The sequence below is a fragment of the Salmo salar genome, chromosome 02, assembly GCF_965601325.2.
Source record: "Salmo salar chromosome 02, fSalSal1, whole genome shotgun sequence".
Lineage (NCBI taxonomy): Eukaryota > Metazoa > Chordata > Actinopteri > Salmoniformes > Salmonidae > Salmo > Salmo salar.
Genome location: NC_138292.1, coordinates 62,429,944 through 62,454,218, shown reverse-complemented (window position 1 = coordinate 62,454,218; position 24,275 = coordinate 62,429,944). Strand labels below are relative to the sequence as shown.

The following is a 24,275-nucleotide window of genomic DNA, read 5'->3' as shown; positions in this document are numbered from 1 at the left end:
TCAAGTACATAAGAACTTGTATAATATTTTTTGCAAATACAGAAATTCTCAAGGACAGATAATCTGTACCAACAACACATTTTAAACATTGAAAAATGCAGAAAATAAAATAAAAGGTCAAGAAACCCTGACATGCGTCAGCAGACTACGTCATCTCCATCATCCAATCCCGAGAGCCGTTTAGGTATGTTCACCCGCCTCCCGCGAGTTCGTGCATTCTTGTGGGCGGAGAACAAATTTCGGTTCCGGGTGTTTTTACACTTCTCTCGAAGGCGTTAATTTGTCTGATTATGGTCTTAAATCTTAAAGTTAAAAAAATTCACGAACATTCAAGGTAGAGAACAGTTTTATTGAAAGAACAAACGGAACATCAGCAAAGATGACAACCCGATCAGAGAGAGAGAAGGCCCTGAAACTCAACGAGCAGCATCAGGCCATTCTGTCCAAAATGCTGAGAGAGGACGACAACAAATACTGCGCCGATTGTGAGGCGAAAGGTAACTACATAACACAATGTAAACTTCGTTAAATTATGTCATTTGATGTTATATAACTGTTTCAGTTATTCGTCTAGCCAGACTCGGACTGAGTTAGCTAGTTATGCTAACTGTAAGTAGCAGCTAGTCTGCTGACACCTTCCTTCCTCTTTAGCATTTATCCGGTAGCTACTAGGCTAGCTTAGCTATACTAGGTAACATTTTGTCTCCCACCACACCTTGAACCATGATCCAAACTTTAGTCATACAAGTAAATGCAAGTTTCGACACCCTTGCACCATGAAAGTCACCACTGGGAAACTATCCCTAAATGTCAAAACATGTCACTCTAAAAGAATGCACAGGGAAGACCTGCCAATCTGAAGTCCTATTGTGACACCTGCGCCACCGGTACAGACAGGTTTTGATAAGTGAATCTGCCGTTACCTGGGCTTTGTTCATTAGACACCTAATGGAAGAGAACAGACTGAAACCGGTGCACTAATGAGTACGACCCTGTCTCTGCCTGCCAGGTCCAAGGTGGGCATCATGGAACCTGGGAGTGTTTATCTGTATCCGATGTGCTGGCATTCACAGGAACCTTGGGGTTCACATATCACGGGTCAAATCTGTCAACCTGGACCAATGGACAGCAGCACAAATACAGGTAATTAGCCAGTGTCCAGGACTTATAATATTCATAAATTAGAAATGTCATGTATTGACCTATATTTGACACAGACACCTCTCTTTCTTGTATATCCTACTGGCTGAATACAAAGTTGACTTTTTTAACCCATACTTGTCATGTCCCCCCTGCTGTTTCACTATCTACCCTCCACCCCTCTTTCTCTCTATCTCTGTGCTCCTCTTTCTCTCTTTCCCCCACCCTATTTCTCTCCATCTCTCCTTCTCTTCTCTCACAGAGCATAGTAGATATGGGCAACTCCAAGTCCAGGCAGCTTTATGAGGCCAACCTTCCAGACAACTACAGAAGGCCTCAGACAGACCAGTATCCTTACAACTACACACACACACAGTCTCTTGCGCTCTCTCACACACTCTCACACTCTCTCACACACACACACGCACTGCGGTTCCCAAAAAGCTTCCCATAACACACTTACTTGCCCCTTTATAATATTGCTACATTTTTTCCCCCTTAACCTCTGACCCCAGAGCAGTGGAGTTGTTCATCAGGGACAAGTATGAGAAGAAGAAATACTACAGCAAAAATGTGACCAATGGACACAGTGTATGTATCTCACCTCTGACGCCACACTCAAACTGGTTTGCGGATAGTACTAGAATGTGTTACACTGTCTTATTTGTATGTAGACTCTCCAAAGTGTTGCTTGTTATGTGTTAGGTTACAGGGATACTTTGGGGTTATGGCATTGAGGCCCTTTATGTACTTCCCTAAAGTCAGAGCAACTCTTGGATAACATTTGTATGTCTCTGAGTCCAGTATGAATGAAGTTAGAGGTAGTTTCACTAGCTAATGCTAACTAGCATTAGCGCAATCACTGGCTATCTGCTAGCATGTATTTCCACAGGTGTTTATGATGCTGCTGGGGTACTGTTTTATTGTGTTATATGGCCTAATCATTTTGGAACATTATTGAAATGAGATTGGGCCTTTATCTCTCTTCCTCCATTGATTTTTCTTTTCTATTTTCCTGTTATGATGTTCCTCTACAGTCAAAAGACAAGGAGAGCAAGCGAGAGAAAGAAACTGATAGAGGGACCAAGCTGTCATACAATGCCAAAGTACGGTGGTTTTGAATGGATACATCTATAGATTCCTTATATAAGATATCTGTCTCAACCCAACCCATATTCCTTTTTTGTCAATCACACTGTACACCCTGTTTGTCTCTTTTGAGCTTTGCAGTCAGAATGATATGTTTATTTTGTTTACAACAGTTCCACTCATCATGACACTCCATGCTATAGCGGTCAGGTTTTAGTGGTTTAATGGGAGCAGACTTAAAGGGCAATTCCGCTGCTTTTCAAACTCCTATTAATTTTCCAGTAACATGAAAACAGCGCGTTTCTATGATCTGTGGTTAAAAAGATCAAATTGCTTCCCTGTAACATTACAGGGTAGGATTTAAAATCAAGAAAAACTGATTAATTTTATTTTTTTTGCCAGAGGGAGGGTATTTTCTTGCTCCCCATGCCACCAATCTCCTAGTGTTTGTTTTTTAAATGTTTTAACTTCTGATGATGTCATCGGGTAGATCTTTTTAACTTCATGATTTCTTTTCTACAAAAAAAGAAATGAATGGTTTTCACATGTCGACACTGGTATTGTGCTGGAGATAATGAAAATGAGGTTGAAAAGTGGTGGAATTGCCCTTTAACAGTCTAGTATAGCAAACTGTATGAAAAACATTACAGTTAACAGGTCTGGCATTATACCAGTACTTAATACAACTAATCATCAATTTACAAATGTTTATGGTCGCCATGTCCAGCAAACTGATTTGTTGTGGTGCGTCTCACTGTGTAGTTACTTTGACGTGTTGATACATTGATGACATGGTGAAAAATAGAGCATCTTTGGGTTTAGGGTTATTATGCTGGGCATCGAGCTCCCGGCATGTTGGTTCCTAGACAAAGCATTGAATGTGGTCAAGTAAACCAAGGCTGAGGATGCACCTAACCTTTGACCTCTAAGAGGGCTTGACTGCTGAGGGTTTGAAATATCCCGCATGTCTTATCTGAAGTAAACCTCCTCAGGATCTTTGCTGTCATTATGAACTAAACCTATGCACAACCGAAGCCCTGCGTATTTAGCCATTATTCTGGAAGAAGCACATCAACACATCAACTTCATTATTACTTCCAAGACTACATTATTCTTTTTTCACAATCATTTTGCCTTTTCTCTTGAACTCAACCCCTGAAGAGTGAAGAGACCCGGCAAGCCCCCAAAGCAAGTCCAGTGAAGACAGCAGAACCTCCCGTCAACCTACTTGGCCTTGGTAAGACTAAACCAGTCAGTTTTCCAAACTGAAAATGAGAGTTTCTTATTGGACAAGTTCAGATAGTCCTTCCTGGTTTCGAACAGTTTTCTTTCGTTTGGTGCCTATTGAATATGACCCTGCTTGGCCTCGATGAATACAACCCTGGGTGGTAGCCTAGCAGTTAAGAGCTAACTAGGTGAAATGTGTCGATTTGCCCTTGAGCAAGGCACTTAACCCTAATTTCTCCTGTATCTCGCTCTGGATAAGAGCATCTGCTAAATGACTCAAATGTGAAATGTACTAAACCAGTCAGTTATTCAGAAATGCTGACTCCTGAACAATACACACATTCATCTTATGTACGTTTTTTTCCTCCCCTGTATAACCTGTTTTACACATCTCTGTTTTTAACCCCTCTCTGTTGCTCTCTCGGTCTCTCCCATCTCTCTAGATGCTCCAACACCTGCCCCTGCTAACAACGGTAATGCTGCTAGCACAGCAAGCAGCGACTTGGATATCTTCGGCCCCATGGTGTCCAACCCCCTCCCCTCATCTAATGCTGCTGCTCAGTTCTCTCAGGTAACACAATCTGATGACCTCACCACTTCCCTGGTCCCTATGAACACCCAGCCCCACAAACATAAAGATGCATACTTCTATATTTACATGCACACATATTACCTGTACATCTACTTCTGAACGATGGCTCAGTTGGTAGAGCATCGTGCTTGCAATGACAAGGTTGTGGGTTCGATTCCCACGGGGGACCAGTGCGAAAGAGGGGAAAAAAGTATGAAGATGTGTACACTCACTACTGTAACTCGCTCTGGATACGAATTGACATTTTAGGGCCATTTGATAGCCTTTATTACCTGTATTGCAGTGAGTAATTTGCTGTTTACCCATTGTCTCACACACATCCATGCAGGCCAATGCATGCTAGCGTGAGAGAAGTTTGAAGATCAAGAGACTCAACACACTGAATAGGGTTAGCGACTTTTCTTACGTCGTTCTTACAGTTTTTGCTTCCTTCTTCCAGGCTAGCTCCAGTACCCCAGCCAGCACCCCAACACAACCCCCAGCAGCAACCCCATCCTCGGGCTCTGCCCAGGGAAACCTGGACCTGTTCAGTGAGACTGGTGGTGGAGGGGGCATTAAGGGGGAGGACACTGGGGCCAAGAAACCCCTCTCCAAGGACTCCATCCTGTCCCTGTATGGGAACACCAGTATGCCTCAGATGCCCCAGCACCAGCAGGCCCCGCCTGGTAAGGAGAAATACAGACAGCCTACACATGCACAATATGTACACTCATGCAGGGCTCTACACTGACCTTTTTTACAAGGAGCATGTGTAGGAGCACCCATAGAAATTTAGGATCACAACGACAAATATTTTTCGGTAACAAGACGTTTTCTTTGTAATAATGGTGCAAGCATGACGGTCATGAATCTGCACTCAGTGTATTCGCCATGGCACTCCAGGGCTGCGGTACAGTGAAGTAATCATTTCAACAATTATCATCAGCACTTGTGCTCCTAAATTAAAATTCCAGGTCGTACAACAAAATATTTAGGCGCGTATGGGAGTAAAATGGTTGCACTGTAGAGCCTTGTCATACATAAGTGTGGGCATGTGCACACATCGCGTTGTGACTTTGATTAATGTGATGAATGTTATTTATCGTTGTTACTCGATTAAATTAATAATGTAAAAATTAACTCATTCGGAATTTGGGGCACCGCGGAAGAAGTTGTTTAATGAGTTACCATCTCCTGAATTAAACTCTAGAAGAAATATATAAGATATATCGATAAGTCATGTATTAATCATTACCTCATATCAGTCTCATTCTGAACATCGCAGACTTCTTGAATCCGCAAGAACCCCAGCCTTTTCTGATTATTCAGTTCTACACAAATTGATTTAATTATTTACTAACTAGCTAAATAATAACACAGAATACACATTTACATGAGACAAAAGTCTCTAGTGGACTGACAAGATATGATAGCTTGTTACACAATGGAGAGGGGTGGGGAAAGAGAGGGATAGAGAAAGGGACATTTATTGTTGATACATTCTAAGACTGTTCTCACATTAATCCTTTACCTTGTACACAAACTGCTGCCCGTTTGGGTAAGAAATGCAATGCATTTACGTGTAAGTTAGATGTCTTTGTTCGTTGTCTCTCTGTTAAAACCAATCAAACCTTCTATGGGGAATGGCTCGATGGCTGTACGGCTCTGATTGTCCACCAGAGGTCACAATATCGTTCTTAGTTGTCCTGGCTTGGAGTGGAGTGTTTCTTCTGAACTGATCTTCAGATGCACCAATGATTTGTCTGAGATGGGATCCTCTCCTTCCTTTCTCGGGTAGATAGTCAAAGTTCTAGATCCCTTTACATGCACAGCTGCAGACTGTCAATGTTTTGTTCTAGTCAATTTATCTTCTTCAACTCGTGTTGGGTTTCAGAGTTTCCAGCCATTTGTAATGTTTAGCTCACGTCTGCTGGTCTGAATATGTTAATTCTTAGCGAGTCCTTTTAATCACTCTGGTCGGAAAGGGCAGTTCCATCACACTGACACGTTCATCTGACCTCATTCGGCGTATGGCATAGTTAATGTGCAACGGACATGAAAACTAAAATCACATTCCTATCTTAACAAAAATAGTTTCATAGTTTTTCATACTGTATTAACATCATATTGGATGGAAACTTAAGACTGAAGGGGGGTTTCCTTCCTAAGGTACAGTATTTGGTTCATACAGTTTTTAAAAACATCACAAAATGAAAAGCAAAATGACATGATTATTTTTTTAGATCCCCACTGACCATTCTTAACATTCCTATCTTAGAAATATTGTTCCAATATTCATTTTTTTGGGGTGTTATAGTTTTAGTTGCAAAAATATTCTAGAGAACAAAGGCATTCCTTTGGTTGGTACTGAAGAGCAGGAGAGGGTTCTCTGCTGCGTAAGATTTACAATTGGCGTGAGGTGTCATAACCGGCCCAGCCCCCCTCTCCTCTCCTGTGGTCTGAGGCCTTGGATCCTTGACCAGGAGAATCATGACACACAAGTGCATGCACACACTAGAAGTCGACCGATTTAATTGGAATGGCCGATTTAATTAGGGCTGATTTTCAAGTTTTCATAACAATCGGTAATCGGCATTTTTGGACACTGATCATGGCTGATTATATTGCAGTCCACGAGGAGACTGCGTGGCAGTCTGACTACCTGTTATGCGAGTGCAGCAAGGAGCCAAGGTAAGGTGCTAGCTAGCATTAAACGTATCTTATAAAAAACAATCTTAACATAATCACATAACTACACATGGTTGATGATATTACTCGTTTATCTAGCTTGTCCTGCGTTGCATATAATCGATGCGGTGCCTGTTAATTTATCATTGAATCACAGCCTACTTTGCCAAACGGGGATGACTTAACAAGCTCATTCATGAAAAAAGCACTGTCGTTGCACCAATGTGTACCTAACCATAAACATCAACGCCTTTCTTAAAATCAAAACACAATTATATATTTTAAACCTGCATATTTAGTTAATATTGCCTGCTAACATGAATTTCTTTTAACTAGGGAAATTGTGTCACTTATCTTGCATTCTGTGCAACAGAGTCAGGGTATATACAGCAGTTTGAGCTGCCAGGGTCGTTGCAAACTGTGTGAAGACTATTTCTTCCTAACAAAGACAGCCAACTTTGCCAAACGGGGGATGATTTAACAAAAGCGCATTTGTGAAAAAAGCACAATCGTTGCACGAATGTACCTAACCATAAACATCAATGCCTTTTTTAAAATCAATACACAGAAGTATATTTTTTAAACCTGCATATTTAGTTAAAAGAAATTCATGTTAGCAGGCAATATTAAACATGGGAAATTGTGTCACTTCTCTTGCGTTCATTGCACGCAGAGTCAGGGTATATGCAACAGTTTGGGCCGCCTGGCTCGTTGCGAACTAATTTGCCAGAATTTTACGTAATTATGACATAACGTTGAAGGTTGTGCAATGTAACAGCAATATTTAGACTTATGGATGCCACCTGTTAAGATAAAATACGGAACGGTTCCGTATTTCACTGAAAGAATAAATGTTTTGTTTTCGAAATGATAGTTTCCGGATTTGACCATATTAATGACCTAAGGCTTATATTTCTGTGTGTTATTATATTATAATTAAGTCTATGATTTGATAGAGCAGTCTGACTGAGCGGTGGTAGGCAGCAGAAGGCTCGTAAGCATTCATTCAAACAGCACTTTCGTGCATTTGCCAGCAGCTCTTCGCAATGCTTCAAGCATTACGCTGTTTATGACTTCAAGCGTATCAACACCCGAGATTAGGCTGCCAATACTAAAGTACCTATTAGAACATCCAATAGTCAAAGGTATATGAAATACAAATGGTATAGAGAGAGTCCTATAATAACTACAACCTAAAACTTCTTACCTGGGAATATTGAAGACTCATGTTAAAAGGAACCACCAGCTATCATATGTTCTCATGTTCTGAGCAAGGAACTTAAACGTTAGCTTTTTTACACGTCACACATTGCACTTTTACTTTCTTCTCCAACACTTTGTTTTTGCATTATTTAAACCAAATTGAACATGTTTCATTATTTATTTGAGGCTAAATTGATTTTATTGATGTATTATATTAAGGTAAAATAAGTGTTCATTCAGTATTGTTGTAATTGTCATTATTACATATATAAAAATCGGCCGATTTAATCGGTATCGGCGGTTTTTTGGGGTCCTCCAATAATCGGCATCGGCGTTGAAAAATCATAATCGGTCGACCTCTAGCACACACACACCAACCAATAACACAGAGGTTGGAAATGGTCTCCAACTGGCTATGGGCTATATAAATACGTGCTGGTAAATACCAAACACTTCTAAAGTAGCAAGTCACCAACCAAGTTGTTCAGTCACTTTCCCACTCTCATATCTATGGCAAGCAGTCATAAAGGTTAACAGAAAATGATATTTTGAAAGAACCCGTTCTCAGTATTTCTCCTGTCTTTCTCCCCTCCAGCTGGTATATACATGAACCCCGCCCAGATGCAGTTTCCAGTAGGCATCCCCCAGCAGCAGGTCCCTGCTGGCTACCAGGCCTTCCCTGGCATGGGCACAGGCATGCCCCCCACCACCGTCATGGGTGCCATGATGGCTCAGAACGGAGCTGCCATGATGGGACACAACACAGGCATGATGGTTGGCATGACGATGCCCAACGGTTTCATGGGACAAGCGCCCGCGGCCGGAATGGTTGGCATGGCTCCGAGGATGATGGGGGTACCACAGGGGGGGATGCCCGCTGGTATGGTGCCCGCTCAGGGCATGCAGGGGATGTATGCCGTCCAGCCTGGGCAGCAGGGCCACTGGAACATGGGACAGGTATGTTAGTTCTTTTGATGTCACGTTCTTTGGCATATTGGGGATTTTCCCATGGGAGTAAACTTTGCATTTGAAGTATAAGATGGTTTTATAAGAATACAATATCAAGTGTCTTTGGGAGTTAACTTAGGTATGGCAATATGCTAACATTACCTAACTATCACATTTTCTCAGATCTATATAAATGCATTGGGGTCAGGGCTTGGGTTTGATTTAGTATTAGGCAATATTGTGTTTCCCTGACACCTTACTATTCATCTCTCCTACTGTCTTCCCCAGATGAACCAGCAGATGTCAGGGATGAGTCTGAACGGTGCCGGGGGGGCCATGGCCTTCGGTCAGCCTGCCTCCACCATGGGAGGCTGGGCCGCCGCACCCTCCGGTCAGACCCTCAGCAACCAGCTCTGGAAGTGACCCCCCCCCCAGGAGGTCAAAGGTCAGGGATTGGGGGTCAGGGCAGCGGCAGAGGGGGTCGCAACCAGGGGGTCCGAAATCCAACATCCAACCCCCCAGCAACCTTACTATGAACTGATGCCCGTTCTCCAATTGATACTGACCACTCTCCAACATCGAGCTTATCTGGCTCTGTATGCATACTGAAGAGATGCAGCCTTCCTTCCTTGTTTCCTTCAGGTAATCACAGATCCATTGGTGATTGGACAGGTGAAAGCAAGGTGACCGTCTTATTAGTCTGACCGACCCAATCAGATCAGTGATTACTTCAAGGAAGGAAGCATTTCTGAAGTATTCAAACAGGGCACATCTCTCTCTTTCTGTCACTTTCTATCCATCGTGCTCTCTTTCCATCTCTCTTTTGTGAGTAAATTGGGAGTCCTTATACATACACCATCATACGCAGGCTGGCAGTCAGTGCCTGTTACATGTTGTGGATATCATAACTCTTTTCATTTTCCTTTTTTGGAAAGAAAAAAACGACAACCACAATGTAAACAAAGACATCGACAACATATCGGAAAAGCTGCAGGACCAGTTACACAAGCTTTTATTGTATCATTATAAAAAATTATTATAGAGAATTAAAGAATAGTATTTAAACTTTGGGAGAAGACATGGCTATCATTTCTGTGGATACTGCTCTCCTATGTATGGCTCTATATAACCTTTTAAACTACCTGTGGTTCCCCTACAAAATAAAGTATGATAAACCCAATGTGTCTAATGTGTGTTCTAGACGTCTGAGTTCTAGATTTTTCCATTAACAACATTCAATGTCAATTCTACCAGAACACCTGATAAGGTACAGAAGTTTGCAATTAAAACATGTCTACTCCCCCGTGTATTTATTTTTCCGGGGGTAGGCTACACACAAGCAAATGTCAGGGTGGTAGCGTTCTTTAACCATCCTTTGCAGAGCTGGCAGGTTAAATACGCCACTACAGTATCACATAAGAGGGAATATAGACACGGAGAGCCAAAAGCTCCCTTTTAAATAGGCTAAATATTTAACAGAATTCGGATGATGGAGAAACATGGTAAAAAAAAAAACATTTACTAATTGTTTTCTGAAAAATAACTGAATGAAGAAGCACTGAACTGGAGCGCTAGGAAGAATAATCAAATTCCCAGGTGAGGAAAAACGCGGGACGTGTTTTTTTTAGCATGATCTCTTTTTAGTGCATAAACAGTGTGAGGGTGTTGACCCTAGCTTACTCGATATACTACAATACTACTACCTTTCTGAACTGCCTCAACACGGTCAGCTGTGGGAGACCGTACCCGAAGTCAAGACCAGCTAATGTCCCAATCCTACATTTGTTTTGTTAAATACTATTTGAGACGATCTTTAATGAAAAGCGCTATCTAAAATAAATGTACTATTATTAAACAGAAATAGAGTTCCAGCTCACACTTTATTTGGTTAGTTCCAAATAAATGATTTACAGACAGGCATACTTTCTGTTGATAAGCAACTGCTTGCTAAGGTTATGGTTCGTTTAGAATTCGTGTAATGGTTACGTTTAGTGCTAGGATAAGGGTATGGCATAGGGATAGCGGTAGTTAGTTGAAATGTTGACAGTTATTGAATATCTACAAATCATTTACTTGGGACTATCCAAAGTGTTACCAAATTCCATTCTAAAACCTGCATAATGGCATTCTGCAGATATGGGACATAAAGAATTCCATCTCTATGCGACCGAGAGGGTCACAATGCCGACGGTTCAAATCGAACTCCAGAACCCAAGAGATATGTTCAGAACTCTCAAAAAATCTTCAGTTCTTGATCGACAAACAACGAGAGATACAGCATTATTATGGCGAGCTTTTCATTCATCTTCCCTGAAGACAGACATTGTTCCATTAAGGACAACGACGTTAACTCAGGTAAGAACAATTAAATTATTTCAGTCTTAAAACTCAAATATTAATTGATTTAATTCTTATGAAAAGGAAATATAATAAAACGTAGGAGAAGATGGCTGTATAGGCTTTTGTTGTTAGTTACCAAGAATGGTAACCATGCAAAATGAATATTTAAAGCTGTAAATTATGTTACGTAATGTCCCAATTATCTCTCTTTCCTCCCAAAGTGCGCACTTGTTCACTTCACTGAATTGAAGGGAAATGACTGGTATAATAAATATGGTTGAAAATCCCACTAGCCCATGCCTCCACCATTCCAACGTTTTAAGATGTCTGGGAAGTAGTGAATAGTGCACACTTTAAGGAAATTGGTGATATTATTGGAAGGCACACATTATTTGCCATGAGTGAAAAGGAGAATATCCCTTCCTTAAAATGCAAAAAAATCTATTTTGTTTACCCTGTGCTGTCATGGCGTTTCTTTCAGGGTGGATGTCAATGGTGACCCAGCTCAACGCCCTTGGCGGTCCAGAGTCAGAGAGTCAGAAGTTCCGTCAGAGCTTTGCAGAGGAACTTGGTGACAAGTACCACTACGCGAATGCCATTGACAGCTCTCTGCTCTGGAATGTTGGGTACACCCCCTACATTCCCGCAGCTCTGAAAGGAAGAAGCTTCCCCTCTGTCGAGAGCTTCTTCCTGGATGAGTGGGAGCCACTGACACTCCTGCAGACTCCTCAGGTTCTGTCCACCAGTGTTTCCATCGAGGAAGACAACCTGATCCAATCTGATACAGGCCTAGTGTCTCAGGTTCTGTCCACCAGTGTTGCTATCGTGGAGAATGACCTGATCCAGTCTGCTGCAGGCCTAGTGTCTCAGGTTCTGTCCACCAGTGTTTCCATCGAGGAAGACAACCTGATCCAGTCTGCTGCAGTCCTAGTGTCTCAGGTTCTGTCCACCAGTGTTTCCATCGAGGAAGACCACCTGATCCAGTATGATGGAAGCCTTGTGTCTCAGGTTCTGTCCACCAGTGTTTCCATCGAGGAAGACCACCTGATCCAGTATGATGGAAGCCTTGTGTCTCAGGTTCTGTCCACCAGTGTTGCCATCGTGGAGAATGACCTGATCCAGTCTACTGCAGTCCTAGTATCTCAGGTTCTGTCTACCAGTGTTGCCATTGTGGAAAACGACCTGATCCAGTCTGCTGCAGTCCTAGTATCTCAGGTTCTGTCTACCAGTGTTGCCATCGTGGAGAATGACCTGATCCAGTCTGCTGCAGTCCTAGTATCTCAGGTTCTGTCTACCAGTGTTGCCATTGTGGAAAACGACCTGATCCAATCTGCTACAAACCTAATGTCTCAGCATAATGACTCCACACTGAGAGACTCCAACCAACCTGAGATCCACGTGGCTGAGGTCTCAACCAAGAGAAGTAGACTAGTCATCACTATTTCTATGTTTTCAACCAAGAGTTGCCTTGTTGCTTTACATGAAGTTGATGCTAGTGCTACAAGCCTGGAGCAATCTGCTGAGAAAATGTCTACCTCTACTACTGATGTCAACAACATCTCAACTGCTGCTGCCAAGAAGAAGAGGTGTGGATTATTCTCATCTCTCTGGAGAGCTCTCAGGGGGAAGAACAAGAAGCCTGTAAGTACTAACTCATATACTCTTAGTCTCTTTTGTACTTAATATAATCATTTATCAACTATTTTGATACTGATATCCAGTGTTAATGGCTGTCTGTGAAATAGGTTTTCTATATTTTCTGCCTTTCGTTTTTTTCCAGGTTAAAGTGGCTTCCAAGAAAGAGGACGAAATCAACAAGGATGTGAGCAGCCTCACCCACCACAACACTACACAGGGAGATCACTGATGCAGGCACACCCACCACAACACTACACAGGGAGATCACTGATGCAGGCACACCCACCACAACACTACACAGGGAGATCACTGATGCAGGCACACCCACCACAACACTACACAGGGAGATCACTGATGCAGGCACACCCACCACAACACTACACAGGGAGATCACTGATGCAGGCACACCCTCCACAACACTACACAGGGAGATCACTGATGCAGGCACACCCACCACAACACTACACAGGGAGATCACTGATGCAGGCACACCCACCACAACACTACACAGGGAGATCACTGATGCAGGCACACCCACCACAACACTACACAGGGAGATCACTGATGCAGGCACACCCACCACAACACTACACAGGGAGATCACTGATGCAGGCACACCCACCACAACACTACACAGGGAGATCACTGATGCAGCCTCACCCACCACAACACTACACAGGGAGATCACTGATGCAGGCACACCCACCACAACACTACACAGGGAGATCACTGATGCAGGCACACCCACCACAACACTACACAGGGAGATCACTGATGCAGGCACACCCACCACAACACTACACAGGGAGATCACTGATGCAGGCACACCCACAACGGTGTTCCTATGTTTTATCACACTTTGTCTTCATCCCCAATCCCTTTCCCCCACCTCGCCCGTTTTATCTTCAGTAAACCTTTTGTCATTGCATTTGATTGTGTTTGTCTTTCATTGGGATCACTGTCATTGAAAAGAGAAGGGGTTTCGTAGTTCAACTACTTGTCAATAAATCACTGGTTAACCTTCAAACTCCGAATTGAGACAACCGAGGCAAAGACGTCAGCAGGAGGGCAACTGTGACCTTCAGAAATATGGAATTATGTGAAAAGTTTGTAACCATGTAACAATGCTAATGCGATCAGTTATATCCACATTTTGCGGAGAATAACAGGCGTTCTCGCTCAGCGCCTCAAGATGGAGTAGTAAGCACAATTATAATGGTTCCCCTCATAATGATGCTTTTATCAGCTGTTGGATATGGGGATATTCCCATATTAGGAGTTCCTGTGGGAGATTTATACCGTGAATAAGTATGATAATTGTGCATGGATTGTCTATGGCTGCTGAGTATTTCCATCATATGATTGTAGCCTAGGTTATGATTCTGTTATGACGAGGTTCACATTGCAGTTGTCTCCTTAGACATGACTGACTCATGGTATTGACATCTATTACATCACGTTTGATGCATCATGAAATAACTCGTGTGGGTGTAGGAGTTTAACCACAGGCATAATGTAGACAAGGTGTTCATGTAATGCAAGTGTGTTTTCCGTTTGTTCTTTGTGAGCTATTGTCAGAATAAGATATATAACAGATGATGTGACATGGCTATAGTTTATGTTTCCCCTCATTTTGCAAACCACCACCAACAAATACCAACCCTGTTCTCAATTAAATTCACTATTCCATTCCATTTCTGAGGGCTCTTCTACAAAACAATGTTATGAGAATGAACCCTGAAACCAATAGCCATCTCCATGATTTAGGTTACAGCGAGAGGCTAAAAATATCCAGTTCAGACTGGTAGTAGTCACGACCTAAATTATGACAGAATTCTGCACCACTGGTAGTTGACGTCAATACAGTACAGTCACTTCCTCGGTGACGTAATCGAACGGACTCGGTCGGTAGCATTGCCATCTGGTGGATGGACTCCGACTCGAGCCCCGTAACATTACGTCATTGGAAAGGAACCGATGTCAGTGTTTGGGTCTGGGTTTGAATTCAAACATATGAATAGCCGACCATTAGAACTGATACTCGACAGCAACAACTTGAGCTACAATTAATACGCATTTAGGCAACAGTAAACGCTTAAATAACTACTCAGTGTGCTTTAGGCGTTTTCTGGAGAGTTTTGGGGAATCTTGTGACTAAGAATGTTTCAAATTAATTGAGTGTGCTTCATTGGTAATGAGAAAATAGTTGCACAGTCAGCAAAACAGCGTAGGGGTTTTGACTTCAGTTCATTTGACGTTTATGTAAATTCTGCTGTATAGACTAGCCAGTATCATGGTCATCATGCGTTTTTGTTTAATATATTTCAAAAGACAAGGGCTAGACAATGAAGTGAATGAATAGATAGCAAAAACAAGCGTTAGCTGATTTAAAACTGTTGCAATTCTGATACCTATGAGTTGGGCCTAAATGTCTCTGTCCGTGGTGCTGAAATGTTTTTCTTTATCGAAACGCATTGCAGGATGTCCATTGTACTGATCCTATTTTATTGACAATCAAAGATGTTATTCGATTCTACTGATACACACTGTATGTTCATCCAGCTATATGTTATGTTGAATATTGTTTGAAATATAGCTGCTAAGAGTGATTGTCATTTGCATCTCTGACGCAACTTTCAGGAATCAAACTGAACGTTGATAAAGTCTAGGACATTGAACTCTCAGACAGAACCCAGTGTAGCCTTTCCTGTGGATCAATATTTTACAGAAGCCTTAACGGTCAATTAATGTTGGAGCTATAACGACGGGAACGCGCACTATTTTTGGTTCATATTTGCAGGCAGGTGTGTGTGTGTGTGTGTGTGTGTGTGTGTGTGTGTGTGTGTGTGTGTGTGTGTGTGTGTGTGTGTGTGTGTGTGTGTGTGTGGTGCCAGCCAGGGTGGCGTTACTCCTGAAATAAGTGAGGTTGGGAAAAAGTGTTGTTCTTGCATGTGGCGAGAGAGAGAGAGACCCATTCTCAAATTCGTAAAAGCGCGTGCACAACCATAAGGAAGGAAGATGCGAGCTCTAGGGAGCTGCATTCTCATTGACTGTTCCATCTCCCTGTCAGTGGCAGCAACATTAGCAGTGCCGAGGCGGTGGCAGCACTGAGAGAGAGAGAGACAGAGAGAGAGAGGAACGCAACACACAGACTCCGCCTAACTTTACCACGGTCCAACATCACCGAGCCCGTGTCCGGTGGCGCGAGGGCATCACAGCTCAAAGCCAGTCCATCCAGAGGGTCCCTCAGCTTGCTTGTGTCATCTATTGGCGTGGAGATGGGCTTCCCGTAAAACCGGCGGTGGTGGAGGGGAGAGGCGGGCCGGCGGGGGGTGGGGGGGAGAAGCGAGAGACTAGAGAGTGAGGAGGTGGACAAAAAAAGCCGAGGAGGACGAGAAACAAAAGCACAACCGTGGGTGCCTGCAACAACCATGAGCAGCGGCGGCTTGCCCTATTCACCAGAGCTGCTGCTCTACCCGTTGACTATGTCGTGAGGTGTGGCTCGCAACGCTAAGCAGCAGGGATTCTGTCAGTCGAAACGACAGTAGCAAGCCAAGGAGGGGTGCTGCTGGTGGAAAAGATGTCGTCCGCCTCGGTGGGGCCCCAGGGCGGCCCTCGCCCACCCACCGCGCCGCCGACCGTCCCCGAACTGCCGGACCTCAGCCATCTCACCGAGGAGGAAAGGAAAATAATCATGGCCGTGATGGATCGGCAGAAGGAGGAAGAGGAGAAAGAGGAAGCCGTGTTAAAGTAAGGGCTACATTTCCTTTCCCTGAACCGTGGTCGGTGGAACCCCGAACGCACCACTCGCAAACGCAACACCCCCATTCACGAGCGAGGTGTCTGTGTCCAGAAGGCAGACGCACGAGCGGCCATCCGCCACCTATTAGTTCCAGTATGTTACCAATATGCCTGTCGTTTACCATTGTAGTCACATTTCACACCCATTCAACCACCACAACCCGTTGCATCCCCTATTGTTCCCTAATACTGGGCTGTAATTTCCGTATAGCCGACAGATGTTATAGCCTACGCTAACGGTGTTCCCTTGCTTGCCACTGTATGAATAATTCACACCAGGTTGGATACTGGGGTTCGTTTTGGGATTCGACTATTCGTTCCATAAGGAACGTCAGGTGTAGCCTAGCCTATATGATTGAAATTCATCCTAGTGTGGACATAGCCTACAAGGTGAATAGCTAATCAAGGTATCCTCGCCGTGACAGTCGATGGTGATGGAGGTGGTCATTGATAAGGACGGGGAAATCGGGTCAAACGAGATCCAGGTGTAGCCTCGCGCGGGTGGCGGAGGAGGGGAGACGGGGTGTACCAGTGGGGGAGCACTGGATGAATCATACCACAGGACCGCGTGCCCCCCTTCCTCCCTGAATCTTTCCATATCTTCCTCCTCTCCCAAAGTATTTTTTTGTTCTGTTGCTTTGACACGGCCGCATACACAACCGACATCACCACCTTACCGAAGCAGCTTGGTGGCTGGCAAGGCTTGGTAGCTGTCCTTAACACAACATCAACGGTGTGCAAGATATCGAACTGTTGCTGTTTATGTCACCTGTTGCTGTTTATAACAGCGTCGCAGTCCAACAAGACGATGGGGACATTAACACTCTAATGATGCCTCATTGCGAGCCTGGCACAAACCATTCGTATTTTATGCCCGACAATCGTGTTACACCGGTGTGGTGCCATTTTCCCCTACCCTCGGCGATGAGTGAGAGTGGGTGTTGGTTGCACTGGTTGGAAATCTCACCATGTGATGTAAGGCCGGGCATTCGAGCTAAGCATGATAGGGGGAATTGAAGCTCGACCAATTATAGCCAATATCTGGTTTTAAAACGCCTCAAACCAGTATCAATTCAACTGATATCGAATGAATCAGTTATTGGGCCTATTTTATTCGAAAAAACGTGTATGCAGCGTGAAAGTACCATGCGCCTCCCGTGTTTAGCTATAGTCCACTGTTGGCCTTAACATCTATTCTGTGCTCCTTCCGCCGTGAACGGATATATTGGTTATTCTTCGGTTTACCCACCGGTCGGTTCCCAACACAATGCAATGAGGTGAATGAAAGTCGCTTATATAGTGAACATCCATAGTGCACTACGTGACTCATGCTGTGTCACAAATATTCACTTTGCTCATCCTCACCGAAGGCTCAATCAAGTCGAATTTCCAACAGCAATACACTATGTAAGACATCTAGCCTATTCAAAGTGCTTTATGACATCCTTCTTTGCTGCAATTACATTGCACTGTTTCATTTCCTTGTTGAAGTCTGGGGGAGCCAGGACTGGAGCTATCTCGTGTCTCAGGAGAGGAAATGATGTATTTAGTGTTCCATGACGCTTGAGCCATCCACAGCTTCTGTAAATAATGCCCTCATCATTTAGCCAATCATTTATATGATGATCCATGCACACCCAAAGGTCATGGCCAGTTGCTGTGCTGTTGCTGTGGCTCTGTGCACACACACTACACACACTATACCCTTTGAATTTGAGAAGCTGTCATGTGTTGGCGGCTCTCAAGTTAAGGCCTGTATGTAGTGGTTCGGTGCTTCCAAGAGAAATGGTATAGAATCACAATAGCCTTGTGTCCGGAATGTTTATGGCATGTGGGAGAATAGGGAATAGAGAGAGAGAGAGAGAGAGAGTGTGTGTGGTGTGTGTGTGTGTGTGTGACAGAGAGACAGAGAGAGAGAGAGAGAAAGAAAGAAAGAAACAGAAAGAAATAATGTAAGAAAGAAAAAAGAGTGAGAGTGAAAGACTGGGGCTGTATGTGAACTTTCCATTGATTCTGCAGGCATTCCCATTATTCCTGTGCATCAGGGGCGCAACTTTGGTTTTAGAAGTGGGGGGGCCTAATTATATATTTTTTTTATCCAGTCGGATAAACACTCCAAACAGCCTACCAGACTGCTAGGAGGCGTCCACATGGTCCTAAAGTACACCTTGTTTTGTATCACATTCCAATGATAAAACTAGGGGGGGGGGGGGGGTGCAATTTCAGAATGTGGGGGGAGGGACATGTCCCCATCCCCAGTGAAAGTTGCCCCCCTGCTGTGCATCATGGGATGCATTGGGGAGACACACATTACTCAGACACGCAACATCCGAACCATACACACTGGGCACAGGGACGGGGTCAGGATCTTTTGAATAGACAGGGCAAGCATTAGGCCTATGGGCCCACGTTCTTGGCATGCGACCAACCAACAAATGACTTTCCCCATTCACTTCAGCTCAGTGAACGTTTCCGATGAACAATGTAGCACATGATTATTACACGTGCAATAGATGATATCAAGCTAGTCTATTGTGACAATGATATAACATGGCCACACAGGCCCTCCCGACTGTTCTGGGTGGTGTTCATTAGACACCGAACGGAAGAAAACGGACCGAAACGGGGAGGGACTACCTGAACTTGTCCAATAAGAAATTGTCATTTTTGTTTCCCGTTGCATAACGTTTTGCCACGGTGTGCACTATTGAATATGACCCAGGTGTTCTTATCGTACCTGGGAGCTAAGCAGCTGGTGATATACTGATAGGTTCCTGTATCTCACCACCTCCACCTCCGTCATGGGAGAGTGTGTCCAGGTCTGTTGCCCAGCCCAGAGGCCTCGTCCTGGGCTAATGATTACCCCTTAGGTCAGCCTGTGGAACAGAGCACCTGGAGCTACTGATCTTAATACTGGTGCTACTGTATCTGTACCATGGGTGATTCATCTCTGTAGGTGTTGTTGCCGCAGATGCAGCAGGTGAAGAAAGAGGACGTGGTATATTGACTTTCTCTATGTCCTATGTAAAAGATTTCAAAGAAGGTGTGAAATGAGCAACTTCACACTATGTTGATGTGCAAGACCATTACTGTCCTCTATCAGGGTGCTGGACACGTGGCTTAAGAGAGATGGTATTACTGGACACTATAGACATGGTTGAGAGTGCAGTAGGAGTGCTGAGCACCATTCTAACACACTAATAATCAGGACTGAACTGAACACTGAACTAGCATGCTCAAAGAATTTACAGCATTTAGCATTTAGCAGTTAGCTACCGCCCCATTGTGGTGAAACAACACCCGCTAACTAAACAGGAAATCTCCCCCTTAGAGCATTTGTGCTTACCGTATAGTGAATATAGAAACCCCTTTCAAATACTGATGACCTAACAGAGGTTGTAGAGTTTCTTAGAGGGTTGTATGAAGCAGAGGGAGAGAGATGGAGAGAGAGAGGAAGAGCCCTCTGTTATATCTAGCCTAGCTGTAGAAGAACGCACGTCTGCACGGTTTCACATTGTACATCACTCTGTCGTTTAATGACATGTGCCACTCATCCTGACAACCCATTCATCCATAAAGCAGCACACTGTCGTAAACCATAACAACGTACAGTATGACGTACAGCATGTCGTACCATACATAACATTTCCCCCCCCTTTCCAAAACCAGGGACTGGTACCATATATAAAATGTCCATAGGGCAAGAACCTAGAGTGATACCTGTAAGAAATAAAACATTAACCTTTAAACAGAAGGACTCTCCAAACTAACCAGTTCAGTCCATTAACCTGGAGGTTGACTAAGACACCTACCGGAGCCTAAGAATGAAAAGAGGTTAAGTAGTCCCCCAGATGAGCAGGGCGAGTTCGTGCCCGCATAGGCCTTTCTTCAACCGCCACCGCTTGTGGCTCTGGCCCTTGGGGAGCCCGTAGAGGCTGGGGCTCGGGTGGTAGTGGTGGGGGAGGTCCATCCGGTGGCGTCTCTGGCCTGCATGTCTGTTCTGTGTGCATTCGTATTCCTTGAGGAGCAGGGACTTTCCTGAGGCGGCTGGCGTGCCAGCGTGATCCATTGCTCAACATGAATGTGGCGGGCCCCAGTTGTCGACTGACCTGCAGGGGTTCCGACCAGAATGAGGCCATTTTGTTGCACCGCTGAGGCCGTCGGGCTCGGACCCAGTCAGACACTTGGATGATCGACTTCTTCACCCTGTGTGCCTTGTCAAAACGCTGTTTCATTGCTCTTTGGTGCCTGGTCACTGCCTGCTGTTCTTGGGTGCACCTAGTCGCCGGTTCTGCAACTCTCTGTGTTCTGAGTCTGTCCAGTGGCAGTTCCATCTCACGACCTAGCATGAGGGATGCCGGGGAGGCCTGTGTTGTTGTGTGTTTGCTTGCTCTGTAGTGCATTAGCGTTTGATTCAAAGCAGTTTGGAACGTGCACCCCTGGACCAGGTGCGCTCTGATGCCGTTCTTCAGCGTTTGGTTGAAGCGTTCCACCCCTCCGTTAGCTTGTGGGTTGTAGTAGGCCGTGCGGATGTGTTTGATTCCCTTGTTGCTGAGATATGAGGAGAACTCGGCAGAGATTAGCTGGGGCCCATTGTCCGTGGTAAGGGTGAGGGGCAGGCCCCACCTTGTGAACAGGCTGTCTAGGATGTCCACGATGGCCTGTGCTGTGACAGTTCCCGACAGGAACCACTTCTGGCCACTTAGAGTGGAGGTCATACACCACCACCAGGAAGCGCTGATGGTGAGGGACTGCGTGATCATGGATCTCGCCACAGATGTCCAGTTGGATGTGCTCCCAGGGGCGGGACGGCCATGCGAGAGGCTGCGGGGGGGGGGGGGGGGGGGGGGACTGTCCGGTTTTCCCACTGAGGAGGCATGCAGCACAATCCCTGACCAGGGCTTCAATGTCGTGGTCGATGCCTGGCCACCACACAAGGTCTCGACATCGCTGTTTGACCTTCACTATGCCCAAGTGCCCCTCGTGCGCCATGGATAGAACACGCGCACGCAGACCACTTGGGACCACAGTGCAAAACCCTCGAGAGACACAGACTTCTTCCCAGCAAGACAGTTCGTGCTTCACCCTGGCGAAAGTCGCCAGCTCTTCCGGCACGTGTGCTGGCCATCCAGTGCGTATGTAGGTGCGCAGGGTAGACAGTGTGGGATCCTGTTCCGATGCTTGCTTCAGCTCCTCCAGTGAGACAACTGACTGAAGAGGAGCGTAAAGCATTTGTACGAGCTCTGTTTCGTTGTCGTCTGGCAAGACGGTCGGAGTAGGAGCGTCAAAGGAGCGTGAGAGGAGGTCTGCCACCACGTTATCCCTCCCTGGAGTGAACTTCAGCTGATAGTCGTACTGTCTGAGGCGGTCGGCCCATCTGTGCAGCCGAAGTGGCTTGTGGCCAGTTCCTGATGCCGACAGTAGCGTTGTGAGGGACTGGTGGTCGGTTCGGAGCGTGAACAGACGGCCATAGAGGTAGAGGTGCCACCTTTCGCACGCCCAGACACAGGCCAGTGCTTCTCGTTCGCCCACAGAGTACCGTTGTTCTGTGGGGCTCAGGGCCCTTGAGGCGAAGGCGACGGGCCTCTCAATGCCATTCTGCAGCTGTGAGAGGACAGCTCCTAGTGCTCCAGCTGAGGCGTCACATGTGACAATGGTGGGGCAGACGGGGTCAAAGTGAGCCAAGACTGGGGCTGTGGTGAGCTGGCTCTTCAGTGAGCGGACCGCGTCTGAGCAGGCTGCCGTCCAGGCCCATGGCTCATCCTTCTTGAGGAGCTGGCGAAGGGGCGCTGTGGTCTGGGAGTAGTGGGGCAGAAACCGGAGGTAGTAGGCTGTCATGCCCAAGAATGATGCCACCTGAGAGGCTGAGGTCGGTTCCGGGATCCTGTGGACGGCTTCAATGTTCGACATGAGTGGGGCAATGCCTTTGGCCGACAGGCGGAACCCCACAAACTCGACGGCTGGAGCTGCAAAGGTGCACTTTCCACCGTTAAGGGTCAGGTTGTTCTGCAGTAGAGCGCTGAATACTCTGTGGAGTCGATAATCATGGATGTGGAGGTCAGGACCGTGGACCACGATGTCATCCAGATAGACCGCCACCCCAGGTATTCCAGCGAGGATGGTGCTCATCACCTTCTGGAAGCAGCTGGGGGCGGAGTTAAGTCCAAAAGGCATGCGTGTATATCTGAACACGCCAGCATGTGTGACAAAGGTAGTGAGATCTCTGCTAGCTGCATGGAGGGGTACCTGAAGATAACCCTGACGAAGGTCAAGCTTCGTGAAGATCTTGGAGCCATGGAATTGTGCGGTCAGCTCCTCAGCTGTAGGCAACGGGTACTTATCCGGGACAACGGCCTTGTTCACAGCACGAAGATCCACGCAGGTCCGGATTCCACCTGACTTTTTGGTTGCAATGACTAAGTTTGAAATCCAGGGGGCAGCGTTGATTGGCTCAATGATGCCTGCATCCAACTGTGCCTGGAGATCTTTTGTGACGTCATCACGCAGTGCAAAGGGAATGCGCCGCAGGGGCTGCATGACTGGGGTCACTTCCGGATTCACTAGGGGCCTGTGAGTAAAGGCTGTGAGGCAGCCCAGTCCATCAAAAAGAGTTGGCCAGTTCTGTTGCCATGTGCAGGTAACCTGGTGGATAGCTGACCCACTGTCATCTCTCAGCGTGAATCCCAAGCCTGTGAAGAGGTCGAGGCCCAAGAGGTTGGCACCCCGCTTTGCAACATGAAATGTGAATGATGGCAGATGCTTGGTGCCGTAGTGTACTGGGACCTGGAGGGTGCCTACAATGTCTATCTTGGATCTAACGTACCCACACAGGGCAGTGGAGGGCTGTTGGAGTGGTAGGTGACTGAAAAACTTGTAGTAAGTGGCAAGGTTGAGCAACGACACCGCAGCGCCAGTATCCAGCAGCAAAGGCAAACCCACCTCACCCAGCTGCACAGTGCATGTCCTGAATGACACATGGTTGGTGGAGACAGTTCGGATTTCCGTGCGTTCATGTTGAGAGTGAGATGAAACTAAGGGCCTGTGCTGGGTGGAGCTAGTAGCTGGGGCAGAACGACACACTTTTGCAAAGTGATTGTATTTTGAACAGTTCTTGCATATTTTCCCACGGGCTGGGCAGTTTGAAGCCCTTGAATTGTGAGAGCTAGCCCCGCAGTTGCCACAGCTACTCTGTTCGTTTGTCTGTGTGCCTGCTGCACGGGCATGCCGGTGTCTGTGTCCATGCAGCTATCAACGTGGGAGGCCATGCACAGCGCGTGATCGTTGTAGTGCGCCTGCTCGGGCTGAAGCTGCTGTGTGAGAATGGCTGGGGGCCGAGTGTATGCTGCAGATCTGTCTGTTAGCATAGTAGAGCATTCCAACGCCGCTTCAACCTGGAGTGCTATTTTAATAGCTCCATCTAGTTGTAAATTATCCGATTCCAAAAGCAGTTTCTCCCTTGTCTTTTCACATAACGTCCCCTCTATCAACTGATCCCTGATGATCTCGTCCTGAAGTGTCCCATAGTTACAAGAGCTAGCCAAATCCCTCAGATTAGCCACGTAGCTTTGAATGGACTCACCCGGCCGTTGGTGTCTCTTCCGTAGCCGGTAGCGTCGGAGGAGCACTCGCT

General features: G+C 45.7%; 3 protein-coding genes across 8 annotated transcripts in view; all 3 read left to right on the top strand.

The window, feature by feature from the left end:
• Positions 1-197: 197 nt before the first annotated feature.
• LOC106586574 (stromal membrane-associated protein 1) lies at positions 198-9,563 on the top strand. The gene is made up of 10 exons (XM_014174005.3): positions 198-497; positions 1,010-1,143; positions 1,403-1,488; positions 1,656-1,731; positions 2,178-2,246; positions 3,391-3,466; positions 3,900-4,027; positions 4,488-4,713; positions 8,514-8,875; positions 9,155-9,563. The coding sequence occupies exons 1-10, from the start codon at positions 380-382 to the stop codon at positions 9,287-9,289; spliced, it is 1,410 nt and encodes a 469-aa protein (XP_014029480.1). The 5' UTR covers positions 198-379; the 3' UTR covers positions 9,290-9,563.
• A 1,286-nt stretch (positions 9,564-10,849) lies between these two features.
• LOC106586580 (uncharacterized) lies at positions 10,850-13,772 on the top strand. Its single transcript, XM_014174017.3, has 3 exons — positions 10,850-11,221; positions 11,688-12,847; positions 12,987-13,772. Exons 1-3 carry the CDS (start codon positions 11,152-11,154, stop codon positions 13,071-13,073), a joined length of 1,317 nt encoding a protein of 438 aa, XP_014029492.2. The 5' UTR covers positions 10,850-11,151; the 3' UTR covers positions 13,074-13,772.
• Positions 13,773-15,797: 2,025 nt separating this feature from the next.
• Positions 15,798-24,275, top strand: part of rims1b (regulating synaptic membrane exocytosis 1b) — a 96,925-nt gene continuing 88,447 nt past the window's right edge. For 4 of the 6 annotated variants that reach the window (XM_082965677.1, XM_082965686.1, XM_082965681.1 and 1 more), the window contains exon 1: positions 15,800-16,594. In XM_082965677.1, the coding sequence (XP_082821803.1) occupies positions 16,425-16,594 (170 nt within the window). In that variant the 5' untranslated portion in view covers positions 15,800-16,424. Of the gene's footprint in view, positions 16,595-24,275 lie in introns of all 6 variants that reach the window. The other 2 variants (XM_082965692.1, XM_082965676.1) reach the window with 2 other exon arrangements.

Coding starts and splice junctions, on each gene's coding strand:
- LOC106586574 (XM_014174005.3), top strand. CDS start 380: ATGACAACCCGATCAGAGAGAGAGAAGGCCCTGAAACTCAACGAGCAG. Junction 4,028..4,487: donor CTGCTGCTCAGTTCTCTCAG/GTAACACAATCT, acceptor TCCTTCTTCCAG/GCTAGCTCCAGTACCCCAGC. Junction 4,714..8,513: donor GCACCAGCAGGCCCCGCCTG/GTAAGGAGAAAT, acceptor TCTCCCCTCCAG/CTGGTATATACATGAACCCC.
- LOC106586580 (XM_014174017.3), top strand. CDS start 11,152: ATGGCGAGCTTTTCATTCATCTTCCCTGAAGACAGACATTGTTCCATT. Junction 11,222..11,687: donor GGACAACGACGTTAACTCAG/GTAAGAACAATT, acceptor CGTTTCTTTCAG/GGTGGATGTCAATGGTGACC. Junction 12,848..12,986: donor GGGGGAAGAACAAGAAGCCT/GTAAGTACTAAC, acceptor GTTTTTTTCCAG/GTTAAAGTGGCTTCCAAGAA.